Raw genomic sequence first — 21,978 nt, forward strand, 5'->3', positions numbered from 1 at the left:
TGCTTTCTCTTGCTTGACCAACAAAATTTCCTGCTTAACACACACTCTCCACAATATCAATGCAATGTGGGATTTATTTTGCAGATTCACATCAACATCATTTGTTGCCTCTCTGCGTTTCACTACGTTCATGTAAGTGGTCGATAAAAAACAAAGTCAAAATATAATCATACTAGTTTGATGCAGCGGCGACTTTTTCAATTAGCATTTTCCTTGTATTTGAAGACATCATTGAAAAGAATCAAAACATGCTTTAGCTAGCTATATACCAACCGAACCCAACGTACGTCTATCAATTATTTCCTAGTGAGATTATATATCGCCTGTTCACTAATTTCAAAACTAAGGTGCATAAATCAATTTCTCGTAAGGTTGTGTCATGGATATTATTTATAACATATAAGCCGCTTTAACCATGATGATATGATTTTTTTTCCCCATTAAAATTATGTTAACGATCCAATGTGTTTTGTTTCTCCATAGTCCACATATTTGATGATGATATGCAAACAGATTGTGTGCAATGGCAGCAACTCATATCATATGATATGCCTAAAAAGTGATCTAAGATTCAACAAGCTATTAATTAATTTGCTAATCAAGAACTCGATATACTAAATCCCTCACCTAAAGAGAACAAAAACCCAATGGCACCGTCCTAGACCTTAGTAGTGGATCGCCCATGTGCATAATTTCAATTTAAGCAAAGTTGCAAACCATCACGTGTCATCACGGAAAACCAAATCATGCTTCTTACTTATCCCAGCCTTTTCAAACAGGGCCTCATCCCAATGAAAAGCCCAAGTTTGGGAGCCCGTGATAATCAATTTTTCATATGTTCAGCCTAGTTGGTCATTGTTGAACAAGAAAGGAAAAAGCCTAGTTGGTCATCAAAAGAGCCAAAAATCTTCACTTTACTGTCAATTAACATTTAAGGTTAACGACCAAAAACAAAACATCTGAGGTTACTTGCAGCCCAAAAGAATAGAAAACTGGTTCCCAGGACCCGTGAACAACACTATAATTTCATAAACAACAAATAATAAATACCAATAACAAATAAAAGGTTAATCAGTGAGAAAATGTATATGATAGGATATAAATAAAACACGACAATAACCAAAAATGCATGTTGACTGATAAAAACTGAGAACATTGATCGCTGATCCTTGTTAATTCAAGGCCCAAAATAATATATCACCATCTCACAGTTGCTTGAAATGTAACACTGATGATCATGCATGTGTTCAGTTTATCTAAAGCTGCCTGCGGAGAAATTATCCAGGGCCAGTGGGGAGCTTTAATTTGTTGTTGCTTTCTCGTGCATGAATTTAGAAATTTGCTTATTTATACTTAGAAAAAAAAAAGGATTGGAAGCATTCTTAGTTCGGTATAAAAAGATTAAGGAAGAAAAAAAAAACTTTTTGATTAACCAGATTTTAAAAAAATTTAATTTTAGACTAATCTCAATGATATCTTATAGGATAAGATTTGGTTGTTTTTTATGAAAATATGTCAAAATATAATTGATGCATGTAGTTACACTTTTTGGTCAGAAATTAAAAGAATATTAAAATGTGTCTTTTTACTATATATTATTAACATGCAAGAAATTAACATAACAGTGGTGTGATGAAAACAGTTAAATAGAGTTTACTACATGTTTGGGAATTTAGTTATATATTTTCTATAAGTTATTTGTGCTCGAAAATGATGACACCGAGTTTTGCGGTGTTAAATAGGTGCGTCAAAAGGGATGTAAAAAAATATGATGAATAATATGATAAAAAAAAGTAATAGATAAATATAAAATTGTCTTTGCCTTTCGATTCTGTAGTTGTATATCATATTTTCACGAGCTTTCAAAAGTTCAAATCTTTGAACAACATATATACAGCGATAACTTGTCATATATTTTTCTTAACACTTTATTTAATTCAATATCATTGATACTTATGTACGCTGGTGAATTTCAATTCAAGTTTTTGTTTATGAGACGTGCAGCTACACAAAAAAAGAAATGATGGTAAAACAGAGAAAATAGAAAAATAAAATTCAACTTAAGTACAATATTATAAATAATGTTAATATTGTTCTTTAATCAAAATTAGAGTTCACTTTAATAAATTAGATATTAAATATCAGTATTAAAGTTCAACACACACGTAGCTAAGATGAAAGTTAATACTACTTAAGGTATTGCACTGAATTTTGTCCAAACAGCATAAGGAAGAAGGAATGTTAATTTTGTTTCAATTACCCTAAAAAATTGGGGGGAAAAAAAAACTTTTGTGCCCCACATTTAGACGAAAAAATAATGTATATCACACAGGCATTGGATTTTTTACACAAAAAGTTGACACTTGATGGGCACTCCTCCAGTTTCCATCGCGCCATTGCCAGTGTCATTTCGAAAGACAACATTCAAGTCACTGCAAACGGCTATTACCAAGCTGTCTCTTGTGGACATTGTGGTAGACTTGAAGGAGACCGTGGAAGTTAACCTGAGAGAAAGCGGGAGGGAGCCCTTGGCTCGTTGATTGGCGATTTCATCAATTTCCCACTTTGGGAACGTCAATCCATTGGATGAGGGCTTGGGGTTCATGTTTTTATATTGGTAGTTATCCAACTGGAAATCGGGTTCATAACTCACTGCTAACATATCGTTGTTGTACAACAATTCCACCTTAAAATCGGAAAACACGCCTTTTAGCCTTTCGTTGCTGTTCTGAACCGTGATGCTAATGTTCCAATCACCGGTTAAGGTTTGAGTGGTATTAAAATTCACGACTGAAAGGGAGTTAACAGTGTAAATAGGGAGATAGGGATGTAACACTAGCGCCATAACAAGGGTGGCAATGAACAAGCCGGTGAATAACAAGCAGAAACACAATATGAAGCCTCGCATGAAGAGGACTTTATTACCTCCGCCACCGTTGTAATAGGTTGGTGGAGCGTTATAATAGGCGGCTGGAGCTGCAGGGTAATGGTACGCTTGAGGTTGAGGTTGAGGGTAAGCGGGATAACCTGGTGCGTAACCAAGGTGGGCTGGAGGTTGGGCTCCATGACCTGCAGGGTACCCCATTCCTGGTTGGTAATACATCATGTGGGGCGGTGCCACTGGCGGTGGCGATGAGGATTCGTTTGAGAATGATTCTTTTGAAGGCCCTTTTCCATTGTGGGGTGAATCCATCATCATCATTTCTTGGATTCTCTCTCCCCAATGATAAGATTGAGAGAGAGAGAGAGAGAGAGATGAGGAAGGGGGCAACAATGTTTTAGGATTTTTTTCGTTTTTCTTTTTTTTTGTTTTTGAGCTCAAGGCAAAGAAAGAAAGACACAAATATAGATTGACAGAAATGCGTGAAGATCGTGTGGGTTGTTTGTTTGTGTTTGATTACGTATACAATTATTTTTTCTGAAGATACGTAAATGTGTTGATTGTGAATTAGGTGTAATAGACATGGATTTTAACAGCATTCTAATTTTGTAAAGTTTCTTTTTTGTAGAGGATTGTTTGTCTGAGGATTTAACTTCATTATTTTTTCCTGCTTACCTCTTTAAACACCCTTTGCAGAAGAGCTAGATGAGCGCATCTATAAATCATTAATTAAAAAATAATAGTCCAGATCTTAAAATTTTATAATATTATATCCTCTAAAATAAGTTCTTCTCTTCTTCTTTTTTCATACCTAACTCCTCTAAAATGATATTACTGTATTATAAAAATACAATAATATTTATTAATTGATGAATAATTAACAGTTAAAAGTATGATCATTACATATATAGTAAAAAAATTATCAAAATACCAATCGTTAATTTCTTTGATTATCAATGATTATTCTATAATTTATCCTCACTTTAAAGTAATAAACTTTTATATTTATTTTTTTCATTTTCAAATTATGTTTGGATGGAAGGAAAATAATTATATATATATATATATATATATATATATATTAACAAAATTATCTATTAATACAATAAATCGTACGTATAATATAAACTGTAATATTTATATTAATACATTACTGTTCATTAAATAAAAATTATATTAATCTAGCATCAAATAATTAATATGTAATTTGTTTTGTAGTGTTCATTCTCTTTTTTTCCTACCACCTATTTTTTAATCGATTATAATAATAATTTTTTCACTCAAAATTTTAAATTCACTTCACTAATATTTCTATCACTTTGATTTTAATTTCTTTTCGCAATACTTAATATATTTATGAATTTTTCTTTAATCAATTCTTATTTTGTTGTGTTGCGCGCCTTAAGAATGTTAAAATAAATCATTTTCATAACATGTAAATAAAAAGCTGTTATAAAATCAGAAAATGATGTTTTTATATCGTGGAGAGAGACATTAAGCTTTTCTTTAAGGTATGTATTTTATTGACATATATATATATCATGTGATGTTAATTTTTAGCATAGATAATGATACTATAGAAAATGAATCGCTTGATACAAAATTTGAAGGGACTTGCATGATTTCCCATTTAACCGAAGAACAAAACTTTATACACTTGATTTCGCATTTACATCCTCATGGTCTACCACGCTTCTTTAATTGACATATTAGTACTCATTTATACGTACAAAATTTTTCAACTTCAGAGACAACCTACGTTCCCACTAGATTAATAGGGGAAATCATAAGAAGGTACATATATATGGAACTCATTCAAAAGAAAGAGAAAGGCTTCCGATGTATAGGAACTGAGAAGTTCCTATTAGGGTTAGCCAACCTTCCGGAAACCTCGTGAGGCAGAAACTTAACCGTCAAGTCTTCACAATGCGGGCTCATAACCACATCCGAAACCCATGTTTGGCCATAGTAAATAGCCTGCACCTTCATTTGCATTCCGAAACTCAGAGACCCATCTTTCTTCTTATCTTTGTCCATCTCCTCCACCAAAGTATTCTCCACAAAAGGCTGGTTATCATCCAACCCTACCCCTCTTGTTGTGAACTTCAAGTGCAATTTCATAAACTCCCCCATGTCCAAGTAAAAGGGGGACGAAGAGGCAACAGAAAGAGCATCTTCTGGGTTTCGTTTGTAGAATATGGTGAATTCAATGCTTCGGAAGTAGATGGTCGATACGTTGGTGTTTCTGACCGTAAACTTGGCATTCCACGTGGCATCAAGACCTTCAGTTCCTGTGGTGATATTAGAAAGATACATCGAGTTAAGAACAAAAACGGGAGGAGCAGGGTCTTCATTTGGTGCTGCCAAACGCCTATATAAAGGTAAGAACATTAGCATCAGCAACAATGTGAGCCCAAGAAACTCCTGAATAATTTCGCAGGTCCTTGCGCTATTACTGAATATTTCTTCTGAATTATAGTTTTGGGGGATGGCGGGCCTTGTAACTGGGGATTCCACGGAAACTGATAAGGCTTGGTCTTCATGATTATCGTGATGATCAGTTTCGGTATCTGATTGAGGAAGTGGGGAAAACCTGTAATCTTGTCCTCTCCCGTTTTGGGGTTGGATGGTAGCTGTTGAGGAGGCCATGTTCTTTGGTGCAGATGAAGAAAGAGGAAGTAGAGAATGTGGAATAGGTTGGTAGAGAACAGGAGGATGAGAGGATTATATGTAATTTCAGGTGGTCGAAACGGGCAACGGACACCTCATACCTTTGCGTTCTTTGCATGCAAATGACGTTGAATTTCCTACAGCTAAAGTCCTTGTCAGATCTATAGGTGGGAAATTATTAAAAAAGGAAGAAGAAGAAGAAGAAGTTGGGTGTAATAGTTAATTATTCATTTAAAATAATTAATTATTAATAAAAAATAACTAAAAATAATCTAATAAATTTTAATTATAAACTCTAAAATTTTACTTTTCTAAAATAAGTTTTTTTTTTATTTATAAAACAGTCAATAAAAAATTATATGCTTTTTAAAAATACCAAATTAGATTAAATAGTTTTGTTTATAGTTTTATTTTAAATAATCAGCTAAAATAATCAAATTCAAACACACATTTCTTTAGTCATTGAGATATAAAAAGAAAGAAAGAAGTGTAATATAAAATTATATACCTAGATTCATTGATAGATACATTTTTTTTTATGCTGCTATTTGTATGTATTCTTCACGAGTCTCTGGAACTTGTTTTATGGTTTTCTTATTCCTAGCTAGAACAGTAAGTGACCTGTCATTTGGACCGTCTAAGGCCTTGTTAATTACCTCTCAACTGAGTGAGAAAAATGCCGAAGTGGAAAATCCAGGGCCTGGAAATCAACACTGGCTTGAGGATTTTCTTAAAGAAAGCTTCGGTTTTTTACCGTGACTTCCAATCTCATGTTGGCTCGATTCTCCTTTTTGCGTTTGGTAATATGGCGTCGAATTCTTTAATTTCTAAAAAAGAAAGGCAGAACTTAAAAATTAATTTACAAAAATAGAATAGTTCAAGTTTTACAAAGAGATTCCTACTATTGAAAAATTTAGTCGGACCGAATGACAAGAAAGGCAAGCCTATGTGATACAACACGAAGAATCACAATGAGAATCAGAGAATCTTTTGCCCACCCAAAGTCAAGGAATCTATGGAATATTTTTAACTCGCTTCCGCCTTTTTTTTATCTCTTTCTTTTCATTATAACATATTACACATCATATTGGTTTAATCTTCTCTTTTGTTTTTATTTCATCTCTCACTTAGTATATTCATCTAATTATAGGTGTACAGCTACTGTTTTACTCTTAAAAGACGTGCATAACTTTATAATTTGCTTGCGGTAGAATCGTGGACCATGCTTGGAGACTACTTTTTCTTTCAAAAATAAAAAGAGCACTATACAATTAAGAAGGCATATACAAGAACTGCAAAAAGTAATGTCCAAACAATATATATACATCACTATCTACTATAAATCTTTCACAGGTCCCCATTCGATCAGACCAACACACTCTCTAGGCTTGGGGTCTATCATTTTGCCCAACACACCCTTCTCATTTGCCGCCACAAACTTGACGTCCAAATTGCTGCATTTGGGATACATAGTAAACCTTGACACCCACCCATCACCCAACCCAACCTCTCCCTCAACTCTCATATTTAGACTAAACTTTGTGACTCCTCGTTTCACATCTTCCCCAATAGCTTGAACGACAGTGTCGTCCACAATGGGTTGGTTCTCCTCCCACCCCGTAGTACTCAACTTCAAATGCACCTTTTTCGTCTCTTCCCCTTCCAACAGCAAAACATCACTTCGTAACGCCTGTTGGGGCATAATGGGAGTGATCACAGCCAGCGTTTCGTTTTCCTCATAACTCATTTTCGCGTCCAGTCTTAGGATGTTGATGTTATGGGAGGAGCTGTTCATGACGTTGGAGATGGTTAAGGTCACGTCCCATGTCGATGATACCTCGCCATCGGAGACTTTAAGGTGAGGAATGTGGAGCGAGTCGAGGAAGAATTTGGGTGGAATGGCATCATCAAACGTTGGTTTGTTTGATTCCCTTTCGTGTAGGGCAAGCCAAACGAGTAACACTGCAACCAAGGCCAAGCGTAGCAACAACACAAGGCCCTCCCAATCGAAACGTTCTTCCATTGGCTCTAACATTATTTCGATGCCCCGAACTCCATGAACCTGATTGAACCCTTCTTCAATGTCTTGGGGCAGAGGCGAGAACTGGACCCTTGATTCAACTTGAGGCGATGAAGACGACATGATTGGATTTTGATAGAGTGAATTCAAATGGGAGAAGACTAGGGATGGATGAGGATATGATTGCCTTAGGAAAAAATGAAGTGTGTCGCCATTAAATACCAATGTTTATGGAGATGGACTAGGAAGAGGTTAAGACGTACGTAAGGAGTTAAGTAAGTTACGTGTTGACAATGTTACACCTAAAATGCACCCAGAAGAGGATCATTTTGGGTGTGTTGTTGCTGCGCTTTGTGGATATGTTAATCGCAATGATTAAGCATTTTGCAACTGATTTTCATTTTCTTGTGTTTGTAATTTATTTTAGGTGTATATTCACGTTTCTGTTCTTCTAAAAAAATGTTTTCAAAAGCATGAGAGGTTAGGTTATCAATTTTTATTCTTGATCTTTCGGATATTTCAATTTATGTGAAATAGTTAGGTGGCTTAAAGATTTTGTTAAACCTTTTGAAGCTCGAGTTTAATTTTTGCTTTAATTAGTAATCTAGTAATGTAAGTTCAAGACCATATATTAGGTGTTTCTTATCTGTTAAAATAAGTTAAAACATACTGCTCGAGAGCCAATTCAGATTCCGGTTTATTACAGCACCTTAATTTAAAGATGCGATGATTCTATAACTAAATTACATTATTTTCCTTACTTTTTTCTGCAAAAATAAAATATAAATTAAAGTCCGTCAAGTACTTTTAATTTGTTTTTTTTTTTTCTTTAAGTTTAACATTGCTGCTTATAAAAACAACGGTGTATCTACATGGCTTCTACATTTTTTAAAAAACTTGTCAAGAAATCCCTGTAGGTGATCTTGCTTGACATTAACATAGGTTTTTTTAAAATAAATAAATAAATATTTCTATAAACTTTTAATTTTTGAGATTTTAAGAATCGATGAATAATTAAATCTTTTAAAGATATTAACTACGATTTAATTTTTAACCTTGCAAATGAAAAAAATAATAGAAAATAAAAATTAATTTTAATAATTTTTAACTTTAACAAAATAACCTTCAATTAAAAGAAACTTTCGATTGCGTTGTTAACTAATCCCCAGACGGACTTGGTGTTGGTATTACTTGGAGTAAGACGCTTAGCAAACCAGAGGTCTCGTCAAAAATATTTTTTTATATATAACTCATAAATTATTTGTATTTTGTTCTTATTATAAAAATAACCTGATTTCTACTTATTCTATTTAAGGTAGTTATTTAAATTAAAAGATATGTTTTTAAAGGTTTATACTATTTAAATATTTTTTAAAATATAAAATCATTTTTTCACATTTAACCAATTGGACCCTAACCAGCTATTTTGTTTGGTTACTTGTAAAATTTGGCTCATTTCAGTAAGTCCAGCCCATAGTGGGTAGCTTCTAGACGGACCTACCCGTATTAACTATTTATATAGGATAATTCGTGGTAATATTTTCTTAACACATTATTTTACTGTGAGTTTATATAAATTTTACTAAACAATAGATATGAATATTTTTTTCTGGATTGCACTACTAACACAAGACACGTTTCTAAGGTACCAATTTAAAAAAGGATTTTAAGTAAAATTTTATTAACTATTCGCTACCTTTCAATTAAGGAATTGAACTCTTGAATAAGGCATCGCAGATAATAAAATTCTTTGTAGTGCAATCTAGATTTGTGAGAATCTAAGATCATCTTGTTCCATGACACCGTTTCCTTATTTTTCTTTCTATTATTAAGTTTTAGAAATGATTTTTTTTTTTTATAATTTTAGTTGGTTCTCTTTATATTTACGAGACGGTTGGATAACAACAACTAGGAAAATGATTCTCTTATGTTCAAAATCGAATATGAAAGTCATGTTAATGTAATTTTATACACTCGCTTAAGCGAGTAAGCAAAATTTATAAAATTACACTAACATGACCTTCATGTTCGATTTTGAACTTGAGAAGATTCATATCCCAGCAACCATTATTATTTTATGTATTCTTGCATATGTGAAAAATTGTAGGAACCTTTACTCCACGTGTTCTTGCATATGTGAAAAATTGAGGTTGCGTTTAATAAGTTTTTTTCTCTTTTGTTCAATCAAATATATTACATACGTTTTTAATATTTATTGCCCTGTTCTCTTTTGAAATACACCACCGTTAAAACTCTATATCAAATGCTATCCTATTGTTGATAAAATCCAATGTAAAGATTTATTTTTTTGAGACATATCAATCTATCTAGTAAGAAGGGATACAAAATTCTTTTATTTATATATAACAGGGTATATGTTGCATTATAGAAGCAACATGAGAGAATATGTATGGTTTGAATAAGACACTTTTTCAATTTTGTTTATTTTTTCGGTCCATTGATCCACTTGTTTTCTAGAAACACATTCTTTATATTAATACCAAACAATATCCGAGAGATTAATAGATTGAGGTTGTCTAGTTTTCCTATCACCTTCATTACATATTTGATCACTCTGAAAAGGCATATAAGAATGAGTTAGTACGTCCATTCCTTAGGCAAGCCTATATCAGAGGGCGTTTCTTCATGGCATTCCTCCTTCATCACCAATCCATCGTTCCCTTTTGAGGCCTTTTTGCTTCTCTGATTGTCATGAGTGCCTTCAGCTCCTTTTTTATCCCTCCTTCCTGCCACGAGACCGAAAGAATAATTCTAAATTCTTCTTTTGAAATGCAAATTTGCTTCTTCTTCTTCTTCTTTTTTTTTTGGGAGGGGGGGGGAGTACTTAATTTAATTAACTAAAAACATCAAGAGACCAAAATTGCACCCAACTCAAATTAAAAGGATAAAAATTACAGACAGTACAATTAAACCAATCATTTAAAATTTTTGCAAGATTTTATCTTACAACTCTGACTGCAAATCAGTGTGCAAGTAGTAATTATTTTTCCACAGTTATGCACTCGTAGTTTACTGTAATATATAAGGAAATCAGAACTTCTGTACTTTTGGTATAGTTTATGAAACTTAGACCATGACAATAAGTTAAACTATCATAAAACATTAATGAAAAATATATTTTACCAATTAACAACTCTTGGATGGAGAACTACGCCCGCTACAATTTTATGAAAACTGAAAAATAAAATCCAGTAATGTATGCGTTGCAAAAATTTTAGTGGTTAATGTTGCAAAAGTTTTGTGTGACTAGTTTAAAAGGTATTACTACATTTATAAAAATATGAGAAAAAAAAAGTGACTTAATGGCTAAATAACTAACCTCTGTTCTTACTAGATCTGTTCTTGTGTACAGTACGAGGTCGAGGACAAAAAGGATGGAACACGCCAGTCCCACGTCTAACCAAGTCAAACATAAATGTCTGACCTTGTACCACATCCACCTCACCCATGTTTGGCACAAACCCATTCATGTTCATATTCACCTACAAACATCCAAACCAAATTCATGGGTCATTATAAAATTTTTCATTAATAATTAAGAAAGCACACAATTGTAACAATCAAAATGGGGAGAAAATTTTGTAAGCACCCTGAAATTGAAGAGGACAAAATCATGTTTGGCGTTTAGTAGAACAAACAATTCACCTGAGGTTGGAGTTGGAGTGAACGTTGATGTTGAAATTGAAGGGGTTCATCATATTGGTACCCACAACTGTAAGGCCCAAGTCCAACGAAGCACGCCCCAATTCCATCATGTCCATACCCAGTTGCAGGAATTGAAGTTGGAATTGGAATGGAACCCTACAATTTGAATCACAATTTAAACACCAAGAAATAAGTAGTAATTAAATCAATTCAAAAGACAGAAAACAAAAATCATTACTCGTTGGCCCTTTACATCAATCCTAGTTTTAAATTGAGGGGATAAAGTTGTATAATCAAAGTTTTAAAATTAAAATCTAATTGGCAATTGCAACTGCATCCATAACATTGCGATTTTGAAGGTCTCGTAATGACGTTGTGAGTTGCATACAATACAAGTGCAATTGCAAACACAATTTTAAAATAGCAGTAAAAAAACAAACCTGTGGGTGTGAGCTTGGGTTTGGAATTGAATTTGAGAGCCATGGTTTTGTACTCTCGCAGTTGCTCACAGTTATCAACGATGGTGGTGGTAGAGGTAACTCTGCCATCGGCTATTTGCGAAATGTTGAGTGGAGTGAAGTACATACGAAAACAAAGGACTCAGACACCACTTAATATATAAGACACAGTGTGGATTTAAATTAGGAACATTAAAAATGAGTTCGGATGTAAAAAAAGTGTTAACAGTGATGAACACGACGATTGTCATAATTATAATTATTATTTCTAGTAGAATAAATTATATTTTCTACGTTGGAATTTGTTCAAATTATACTTTTTCTCTTATTTTAAATTAATTTAACTGTAAATGTAAAAAAATTGTACCGTTGAGCAATTATGGTAGATATAATTATTAAAGTTAATAATTTTTCATAATGTGATATTTATAAATAGACAATATTTTATATTTTAATTAAATTCATTTTAAAATATACACACTCCTTTCCAAAGAAATAAATATGTTGCATTTTAATTTATTTTAACATTAGAAATTTTTTAACAATGGTAAATAAATATGAATGTTTCTCCCAATGATATTATATCTTTTCCTATACTTTACCAATAATAAATTTATAATATCTTATTATTAATTTTAATATTTCAATTAAAACAATTTTTTAAACACCTTTATCATGAATTTTGAAATTTTATCTTCTAAAGTTACATAATTCATAGTAAACCTTTAAAAATAGCTGTGAATCATTTAGAAAATCACACGAGATAAACAAAAGTTCTCTAAAAATCTTGTTTACATTAAAATAAATTCAAATGTAAGACATTTATATCAATATGGAAAATAATATATTTTTTAATAAAATAAAACATAATAATTTAAATGTTATTTATCATCATCAATACCATCAAAATCTTTATTCTGACATCCGTTTGAAAATAAACCTATTATATATAAAGGCGCATTTAATATTTTTATGAATTAAAAAATAAAGTTATCGTTAAATAATTAATGCAATAACTAAATTGTATTTTTAAAATAATTTAGTATCTTTATTATTTATAAAAATATGTTACCATTGTTTTTCTTTTTCCATAAAACTTTATTATTTCTTACGTGGGAGGAATTCGTTCTTGTTAATAGAATTTTAAATTATTCAAATCAAGTAATTGTATAAATTAGTTTATTTTAAATATTTTTTTCTAAAGTTTTGATATATTTCCTTTAAAAAGTAATGATTTCTGAAAAATATAAATGTTTATTGACACAAATATTAAGATTAAGAATGTAAAAATCGAGATCATAACATTAATCATAAGATTCCACAAATATATAAACAATGTGCATGAGTGTGATTAATTAATATTAAGTGTGAAACTTATTAAATCAAATATATAATAACTTTGGATTTAAGTAGAGCACACTGATAAAATAATTCTATCAAATCTTTACATCAACGGTACATAAAAAATTTAATTTCATAACCTTTTTTATTAATTTTTCAATCAATTTAACCATTAATTTATGAGACATATTAAACATTAAATTTAAATGAGATGATAAAATATTGCTTAATTTTAAAATTATGAAAAAATTTGTAAGTTGATATACTTAGTAAAAATAAATAAAGTTAATAATTATTCTTTCAAAAAAAAAAGCAAAGCACAAAATGAGCTATTGCTAAACCTAAATCTCGAAATTGTGGGTCTTAAATTTGTAGAAGAACAGCAACTTATGAGCCAACATTTCACTAAATTATTTTAAAGGCGTCTTCCTCTTTCTTATAGTGTTAAGAAAAATGTTGTTCCAGGTGGCAAGATAATAAGAAACACACGCCATTCTCGTTCATTTTGCAAAGTCATTGAGTTTAATAAGTGATATTTTATTAATTTAAATCCTTTGTACAATATCAAATTAGTAGTAAGTACTAAACAATAAACAAACAAAATATTTTAAAAGAAACATTAATTGTATTCAATTTGCTAAATGAAACTAATTTATAGGAATTGGTTAGTATAAATGTAAATAGTACTTAGTTTTATATCATCCATAACTTTGTATAAATTATTATTTTTAGTAATTCAATCATTAAATTACAATTATGCGTGAAATTATTTATGTTAAATCTTGCAAAATTTTAAGAAGTATAAAAATATATCTAAATGACTCTTATTTGCGTCTTTTTTAAAAAACATTTATTATATTAATTTTGTTATATCAACAGAAGTATCAATAAATTTTTTAATTAATCTTAAAATTATACACACATATATATATATATATATATATATGTATATATATAATAAAAAATTTCAAACTAAATGATGATGATGTCACTACAAAAAAATGATAAAAAAAAACTACAAAAAAAAAACTAAATAATGTTATAATAAAATTATTTTAAAAAAATATTCAATAATATAAAAATAATGTATATACACATACGCATGTGCACACATATATCAAGAAAAAAATAACATATTCACACGTTTAAAAAAATTGAAATGCTTATTTCATAATTCTAAAGGCTTGTTTGTTTTTTTAATAATTTTTTAAAGTTAAAAAATATAATTTATTTTTTTATGATGAATTTTTAAAAAATATTTTTTTATTTTTTAGTTTTAAAACTGAAAAAATAAGAATAACTTTAAAGTATTTTGATTTTTATTTTATTTTCTCATCTTGAAAATAGTTTTAAAAATTAAATTAACAAACAAGGTATTTTTTTAAATTATTTTTTAAAATTATTTTAGAATGTAATTATTAAAAATTAAAAGCAAAAATAAAAATAAACAAGCCCTAATTTTGTGTGTTTTTTCTTTCATTATCTGTGCCAAATTTGGCATTTTTTCTTTAAAAAATTAAAAAATATTCATTTTGATAAAATCATCTTAAGAGTTCTCCCTCATGAGTCATTTACAATCAAAATCTTCGATTATTACATATGGTTTTACATAAGAAAAAATAGCAATTTAGAGGTGACAAAGGCAACAGCTATTGTGTATCAAGTTCATTGCATGCAGATGGTGTAAAAATTAAAAATATTAGGGTTTTTCTTGGCACAATCTTTAGAATCTAATGTCCAAATAATCGTTTCATGAGAAAGGAAAAGAATACAATAATGTCATTGAGCATTTCTTGCAAGTGGCTTAGTTTCCTTTATTCCTGGTGTAGTCATATACTAGGCATTATCTATTCACCTATTAATTTCTACTTTCCAATCATCTTTATTTGTGTTAAAAAATCAATAGAATTTGCAACAATAATTAGCAAAATTAAGAAATTAGATGCTTACATATGTAGGAATAGAAACAAATTAAGTAGTATATGCCGGACTTATCACATAATCTATTTAAATTTTGTTCTGACTTAGTTTATTTATTAAAAAAGGTAAGATAAAAATTTTTAAAAAAATTATTTAATAATAAAAAAGACCTATTTAAATAAAGATGTTGAGTTTAATTTTTTAAAAAGACTTTTTAAATTTATTGGACTAACTCAATTAAATAATTATATTATTTTATTATTTATTTATTTATAACAATTTAATATAAATATATATAATATGTAATATACAATATAATTTAATATTTATTTTATAATAATTATAATTGCAATATTAGAATACCAATTAAAATTTATCATAAAAAAATTTACCAATTAAAAAATTGTATATATTAATATATATAACATAACTTAGTATCTATAAATAATATAATAATTATAATTATACTATTAAAGTACCAAAATTAAAATTTTATAAAAAAACTATTAATTAAAACTTTATTTTATTTCTAAAATATCTCAATCTATTATTAGAATTCATTTTTTTTTACTATTTACTATTTATTATTTTGTCGTTGTCACGTATTTAGAGGTGTGTTTTATTAAAAATTATTATTTAATATTTATTATTTTGTGCAGTAACATTCGTAAAGAAGTTAAGAGTCTTTAAAATATAAATATATATCTTTTATTACCTTTTAGATTATTTGAGATATGAAATTTTATAGAGTTATTGAATATGATCATGTTGATATATGATATATATAAAAATATTTGTGTATATTTTTTTGACTAAATATAGTATTTAAATACAATTATTTATTATATACTTTTTATTTTATTAATAGTAAATATTTTGATTTGCTAGTTCATTAACTACTAGTCCTGTTAAATTTAAATTATTATTATTTAAAGATTTTAATATTAAATAAACTATTGAAACAGGTAATATTTCTAAAATGATTTGACCAAGTCTAAAAATTTGGTCTATATTAAATTATAAACTTAAACTTAAATTCTAATTTTATGTGACCTATTTAACTTTAGACCTAACTTATTATAACGTATAGGTCAAACTCATTTAACTTTAGCCTTACCCTGCATAACACATTCTCATCCTACATTCAAGTGACATGTAAAAAGTAATCAAAAGTTATATTATTGCTAGCTGGTGTTCTCCATAGGTAGGGATTACCATACATAACAAATTAGCATTTTGAATGTTATATATAACTCTTGAAATATGCATATACATCTTAAATGAGGAAATATATTCTTTATAGACTTTGGGAAAAGAAAAATGCATGTATAATTCGCTTATTCATTTTTAAATTAAATCATATCTCATTGTGATATAAATAGAGTTCTGTTAAAGGTGAAAATAAAGTAAGCAGTTCAAAAGTGATAAAAGTGAGTACTTGCAACTTTATATTTTTACTATACTTGATGAGAATTTCGTGAAAATATTCCATTCTAATTCGAGGAGATGGAGAGAAACTATTGTTCGTATTAGAAAAGTCATTTACTTCATATTAAATTATTGATGTTATTTCTTTTTCGCCTTATATAATTTTCCTCGGCGATGTGTTAAGGTTAATTGTAGAAATTCGAATAATGGAGAGTAAAAGTGGGAATAGATAAAAAGAAATTCACGAAGTATTATTGGATGGGCAAACGATGGTAACATCATATTCATGATTCAAGCCAATTCTCAATCTTTGCCCTCAATTTCGAGGTTGCAATCCCTATCATGACACCAAAAGGAAGCCCTTGGTGTCTCACTGCCACCATTGCATCACAACTCACAAAAAGAACCCTTTTATGTAATTTTCAAGGTCACCAAATATCATTCCACAAAAATCTCCCCCCTCTCTTCCACGAGGAGCAAACAAAACAAAACCACCCCAAAACCATTCCCATGCGTATGTATCTATGGCGTATCCTACAGTCACCTAATAATTAGAGCGTGGCTATACCTTCCTTTTTATACCATATAGTATACCACACCAAACTAAACACCATCACCTTTTTTTTTTTTCAGTTTCCAAAGGAAAAATAAACTCCAACCTGCTATCTACGCTAATATGCACAACACCGCCCAAATAATAATAATAATTAAAAAAACGGAGAGAGAATTGTAACAGCATTTTTACCCGGATCCCTTGACGGGTCGGGCAACCGGACCTGCCGGTGACCTAAAACCAACCGTCACGGCGTCATAAATGCACCAGTGAAAACCGTCGTCACTCCCCGTCAAACACTCCTCGCAGAACACGCCGCCGCCAACTCCCATGTTCACCAGGTACCGTTCCCTTTCCAGTTGTAAATCCCTCACCCATTTCTCGTACTCAACCCGACCCAATACCGGGGGCGCAACGGCGCTGTCTCGGCGCAGAAGCACTGCGTTCTCCGGCGGGGTGTTGTTGCCGTTCCGGGAAGCCTCTTTGTTACGCGGCTTGTTCCTCCGGCTCCGGGGGCGTTTGGATCGCTTGACGAAGAAGAAAGAGGAAGCGGCGGCGTTGGCGTTTTCGCTCGCTATGGCGGCTAAGTTAACTTTTCCGGTGATCGGGATTCTCCGGTTGGAACCGAAGAAGGCGAGGTAGACGGAGAACTGGTGCGGGGAGATCCCGATCTTCTGGCTGAGGAAAGAGAGGAACTTATTGAAATTGAAAGAGGGATCGACGGTGACCTCGCCGACGTTAGCCTCCGTCTCGCCGTCGAAGTAGACGACGGAGAAGGGCACGCTTCCGCCGTCAACCATGTTGCTCCGATGGAACGACGAGATTAAAGGGTTTTGTGTGTGTCTCTGTGTGTATATATATATATGTATATAAAATTAAACAAAAATAAATAAAGGAAAAGAAGAGTGTGGAAGTGAGGTTTTAGTTTAGGGGTAGTTTGGTGAATAGGAAAGGCGGTGAGGGGTATTAGTGGAATAGAAGCTTTCAGGAAACTGAATATTTTGATTGGGGATCAAGTAAACGAAACGAATCGTATTGTAAATGCTTTTGATAGGGAATTCATTGATAAAAAGGCTTTACTTGTTCATCTGGTCCGGAATTATAACAGAATGGGCCCTCCCTCACTCCCTCAGCCATGGCCCATGCCCTTTTCATTATATGAATAATATATATTTAAGTTAATTGAACAAATTATTTTAATCTTTTAAATAAATATGAGTAAAGTTGAGTATTCATATCATTATTTTGTTGACTGTTTTATCTATTGGAAGATAATTTTGTGAATATTGATTTTAGGTCTAATTATCATCTCAAAGTTAGGCTGGTAAATGGCACTCGTGCGGGTATAAAACTTATACATGTTTCTTATCCCCACTTTTCCATTATTCTTTTGTCCTCGATTCTAGTTTAAATACTTTTCTTATTTTATTTCCTATTTTCCCTGCAAGTCTTCTTACCAGGTAAGAATTCTCACCAGTAATATTATCATTGAAAAAAAAATTCTTGACCATTCAAAATATTTTAATACAATAAATGATTAAGATTATCACTAAACTTAATGCAGTGAATTTTTTCTCTCTAAGAAATCCAGATCTCTTCTTAGCGATTTCTAAATTATAAAAAAGACCAATAATAATTTGTCAAAAAGCTTTAAAAATTAAAAATCAAAAGATTTCACAAATTAAATTCTCTTTCAATAAATTGGTGCGAAGAATGATTAAATCCAATGGCCTTTCCAAATTTGGGTATTATTTTAGTGTATACTTTCTAAAGCGACATTTTCCGTCGATTGAGACAACAAAAGGATTGGTACCTTTTAACATCCGAAGGTTACTACGTGGTAACCATCATTAAAGCTACAGCTATTCTTTCCTTTCACAGCAAAGCAAAAACGAAGTCCCAGTTTGGTGGGAAAATCTGGGAAAGGGCACACTTCAATTACCATTAGATGTATCAACAGATGGTTGGATGTAAATCAATTAAGAAAGCTCAACTCCATTTGGTATTGAGCATACTGGACAGCTGCACCTCCTCACTGCACCGGATTTTCTTGCCATAACTTATCTGTCTTGGTGTTGGCTGTTACCTGAGTTAAAGTTGCGGAGGATAAAGATCTTACAAACACATTCCAACAGTAACGGCCCGTTGTGTCGCTACAAATACAAGGAGCAAAAATACTCTTTAATGCCCTAAGGAGAATTCATTGGCAACATTGCAGATGCAGCCAAAGATCAACGCTTTCTTCAAATCCGCTTCTGCTTCCATTCCTACACCTCTTCATGACGACTTGTCCCTCTGGGAGAACAAGCAACACCTTATTGTCAACACCTTCCATCGGAATCCTAACGCCGTTCCCTCGCATCCCGAACCCGAATCCAAACCTTACTTGACGGGGAAAACGGTCGTCAAGAACAAGAAGAGGAGCTATGCCCAGTTTCACCTGGAATTCGGTCAAAGCGATTTCCTCTTACGCGCTTGTTCTACTTGCGGAGTCAAGTTTACACCACGCGATGCAGAAGACGAGAAATCCCACAATGAATTTCACAAAAGTTTCACGCAGGGGATCCAATTCAGAGTAACGTCTTGCTTTCACTCTCTGTTGTTACCATTCTTTGTTTCCAATTATAACTGCTCGCCATTGTTCTGCAGGGTTGGGTCAACGAAAGGGTTATCTCTGTGCCCAGCGTTAACGGAGGTCGAATTATACTGGTCTCTGAGAATGACCCATTTTGTCACAGAAACAAGGTTCAAGACGTTGTCCAAATGATGGAAATTGAGCTAGGAAGTGAATGGATTATTCATGACCTTTGTAAGGTTGTTAACGGTTCCCTTCTTTTCATGAAAATGTTTGGTTATTCTGTATTGCTTTTTGACATTATTATATTATGTGTGCAGGCTTATCTATTTGTTTCTGTCCAGAGGATTGTTGGGTGCGTGGTTGCAGAACCAATCGAAGAAGCGTTCAAAGTTGTGTCTTGCTCCATTGCTGGGCGTTCTGAAGGTGTGAGGAAAAGGGAAAAGAAGTCATGTTCAGCCACTCTTCAGTTTGGGAATATTGTTTTCCAAAGGGAAGTTGAGAAAAGAACTCTTTCCCTGAGTGATTCTGAGGGGAAGGAACGATCACTTGGCGGGGCAATCCTCTGCGATAGACAACCAATAGCCGCTGCTTGTGGCATTAGAGCCATTTGGGTTACTCCCTGTAACAGAAGAAAATGCATTGCAAGCCAATTGTTAGATGCCGTGAGGTAAAGTGAATTTGGATTTAACTCGATGCTTAGATTAAGCCATTAAGATTAGGTAGTGGTGGGGGCGGTGGGATGGTTTGCATATTTCGGTTATAGGTCAAAAGAATGATGCATAGATTCAACAGAAAGAGCCAATAGTAACAGATAAATTTAACTGGGACATAGCTAATGGAAGATGGCACTAAGTAGTGTCACATCACTGAATCTTTGAAAACTAGTTGCATTGAATGAGTGCTTTTAATTGGTTATTCTTCAACCAGGTTCTAGCTTAGTGATTTGTGTTCTTTTGTCCGTTAAATTCTTGGCAGGAAAAGTTTCTGCACGGGTCGGGTGCTTGAACGTGCTCAGCTAGCATTCTCCCAGCCAACCTCAGCTGGGAAGGCATTAGCATCTAATTACACTGGCACTGGATCATTCTTGGTGTATAAAGCCAATAAAAAAGAGGCATAGGAACATGAAAATGAATGCATCAAATCACATTTTGATGATTGATTACATATGTTGTCTTTAATTAACACAAGCCTAAGCTGTTATTCTTGTAGAGTACTAATTTTTTTATGCTCATACAGGCTAGGATTTCGTGATCTCATCCTTTCCTTCTTTCTGTAACGATTTTTATCATTCTGAGTTGATTTTCTCATTAGGTTTGTGAGTATCTAGAGTTGTAGGTGTTTGGGGGGACGCCTGTTTGAAGACAACAATTGTGATTATTGAGACTTTAAGCTTGTAAAGGCAAAATTAATTTTTATGCAAAATACAAGTTGAAGTTAAACAATGTAGCTTTTTTGTGTAGGAGATTGGGTGAAAATTTTATACTAAATTTTATTATAAGGGTTTTGTTAATTAGTTAATAAATTAACTATGATATCATGTAACTTTTATGTCTTAACTATTATTTACTTAGGAAAGATATAATAGCGCGTGAAATTTTTATATTTATTTTTATTTTTATGTAAAAGATTGAGTTAATATTACTTATTATGTTTTTTATTAATATTTTTATTTTATAAAAAAGTTTCACATTAGCTCTATAACTCATAAGAATCACTATATTTTTATTGTTACATTTAATATTTTTAAAACATTAATATATCTATTTTTACAAAAATAAAAAATATTAAAATAAGGCATGGATAATCTACAACTCACTCTAAAATACATGGTTGGTGTAGTTAAAGTTCAAAAAGCAAAAACAACAAAATTTAAAACTATTTTCTTAAAATTAATTTGAATACACATTAAATCATTCAAAATAAAATAGTACTTAAAAACAAAAATTAATGTCCAGATGATTTAGGTAGTCTAATCGGGTCCACTGTTCTGTCTGTCTTTGGTACATTATGAAAAAACGCTGGCTCAACTACCAATAAGAAATTAAAAGTTACGCCTATTAAATATTTTTTATGAGGTAATTTTAAATTAACTATAATAATTAGTAAAAATAATTACATTTAATTATATCTTTATATTTTAAATATTTTTTATAATATCATAGTTTTATTTTATTTAACATCATTATATTTAATTTTATTATTAATATTGATTTAAATTTTTGTGAAATTTATTTATTAATAATAGTGAAAAATATACAATTCATAAACTATAGTGTGTGATGTAAAAAAGTTATTAAAATTTTTTCAAAAGGTGTTTTATAAAAAAATTGAAGTTTTAATAATTATACAATTTCATGAAAGTAACAAGTTAATGATTTTTTTAATTATTATGACATTATATTTTACATTTATTTAATATTATTATACTTAATTTTATTATCAATAGTTACTCTAACAATTTAT

The 21,978-nt window shown here is 31.2% G+C and overlaps 2 protein-coding genes across 2 annotated transcripts; one reads left to right on the forward strand and one right to left on the reverse strand.

The window, feature by feature from the left end:
* Positions 1 to 2,344: 2,344 nt before the first annotated feature.
* On the reverse strand, positions 2,345 to 3,193 carry LOC113863960. The gene has a single exon (XM_027497767.1). The coding sequence runs from the start codon at positions 3,191 to 3,193 to the stop codon at positions 2,345 to 2,347; it is 849 nt and encodes a 282-aa protein (XP_027353568.1).
* A 15,962-nt stretch (positions 3,194 to 19,155) lies between these two features.
* LOC113860943 (protein CHROMOSOME TRANSMISSION FIDELITY 7-like) lies at positions 19,156 to 20,632 on the forward strand. Its single transcript, XM_027493525.1, has 4 exons — positions 19,156 to 19,512; positions 19,587 to 19,751; positions 19,833 to 20,182; positions 20,491 to 20,632. The coding sequence occupies exons 1-4, from the start codon at positions 19,156 to 19,158 to the stop codon at positions 20,630 to 20,632; spliced, it is 1,014 nt and encodes a 337-aa protein (XP_027349326.1).
* The last annotated feature ends 1,346 nt before the right edge of the window (positions 20,633 to 21,978 follow it).

Source organism: Abrus precatorius, unplaced genomic scaffold (assembly GCF_003935025.1).
Source record: "Abrus precatorius isolate BTA unplaced genomic scaffold, Abrus_2018 Scaffold3, whole genome shotgun sequence".
In the NCBI taxonomy this organism is placed as follows: Eukaryota; Viridiplantae; Streptophyta; class Magnoliopsida; order Fabales; family Fabaceae; genus Abrus; species Abrus precatorius.

Excerpts from the sequence above, each read along its gene's own strand:
- LOC113863960 (XM_027497767.1), bottom strand. The coding sequence starts at position 3,193 with ATGGATTCACCCCACAATGGAAAAGGGCCTTCAAAAGAATCATTCTCA.
- LOC113860943 (XM_027493525.1), top strand. The coding sequence starts at position 19,156 with ATGCAGCCAAAGATCAACGCTTTCTTCAAATCCGCTTCTGCTTCCATT. Across the intron at positions 19,513-19,586 it reads CGCAGGGGATCCAATTCAGA|GGTTGGGTCAACGAAAGGGT; the intron begins GTAACGTCTTGC and ends ATTGTTCTGCAG. Across the intron at positions 19,752-19,832 it reads TTATTCATGACCTTTGTAAG|GCTTATCTATTTGTTTCTGT; the intron begins GTTGTTAACGGT and ends TTATGTGTGCAG.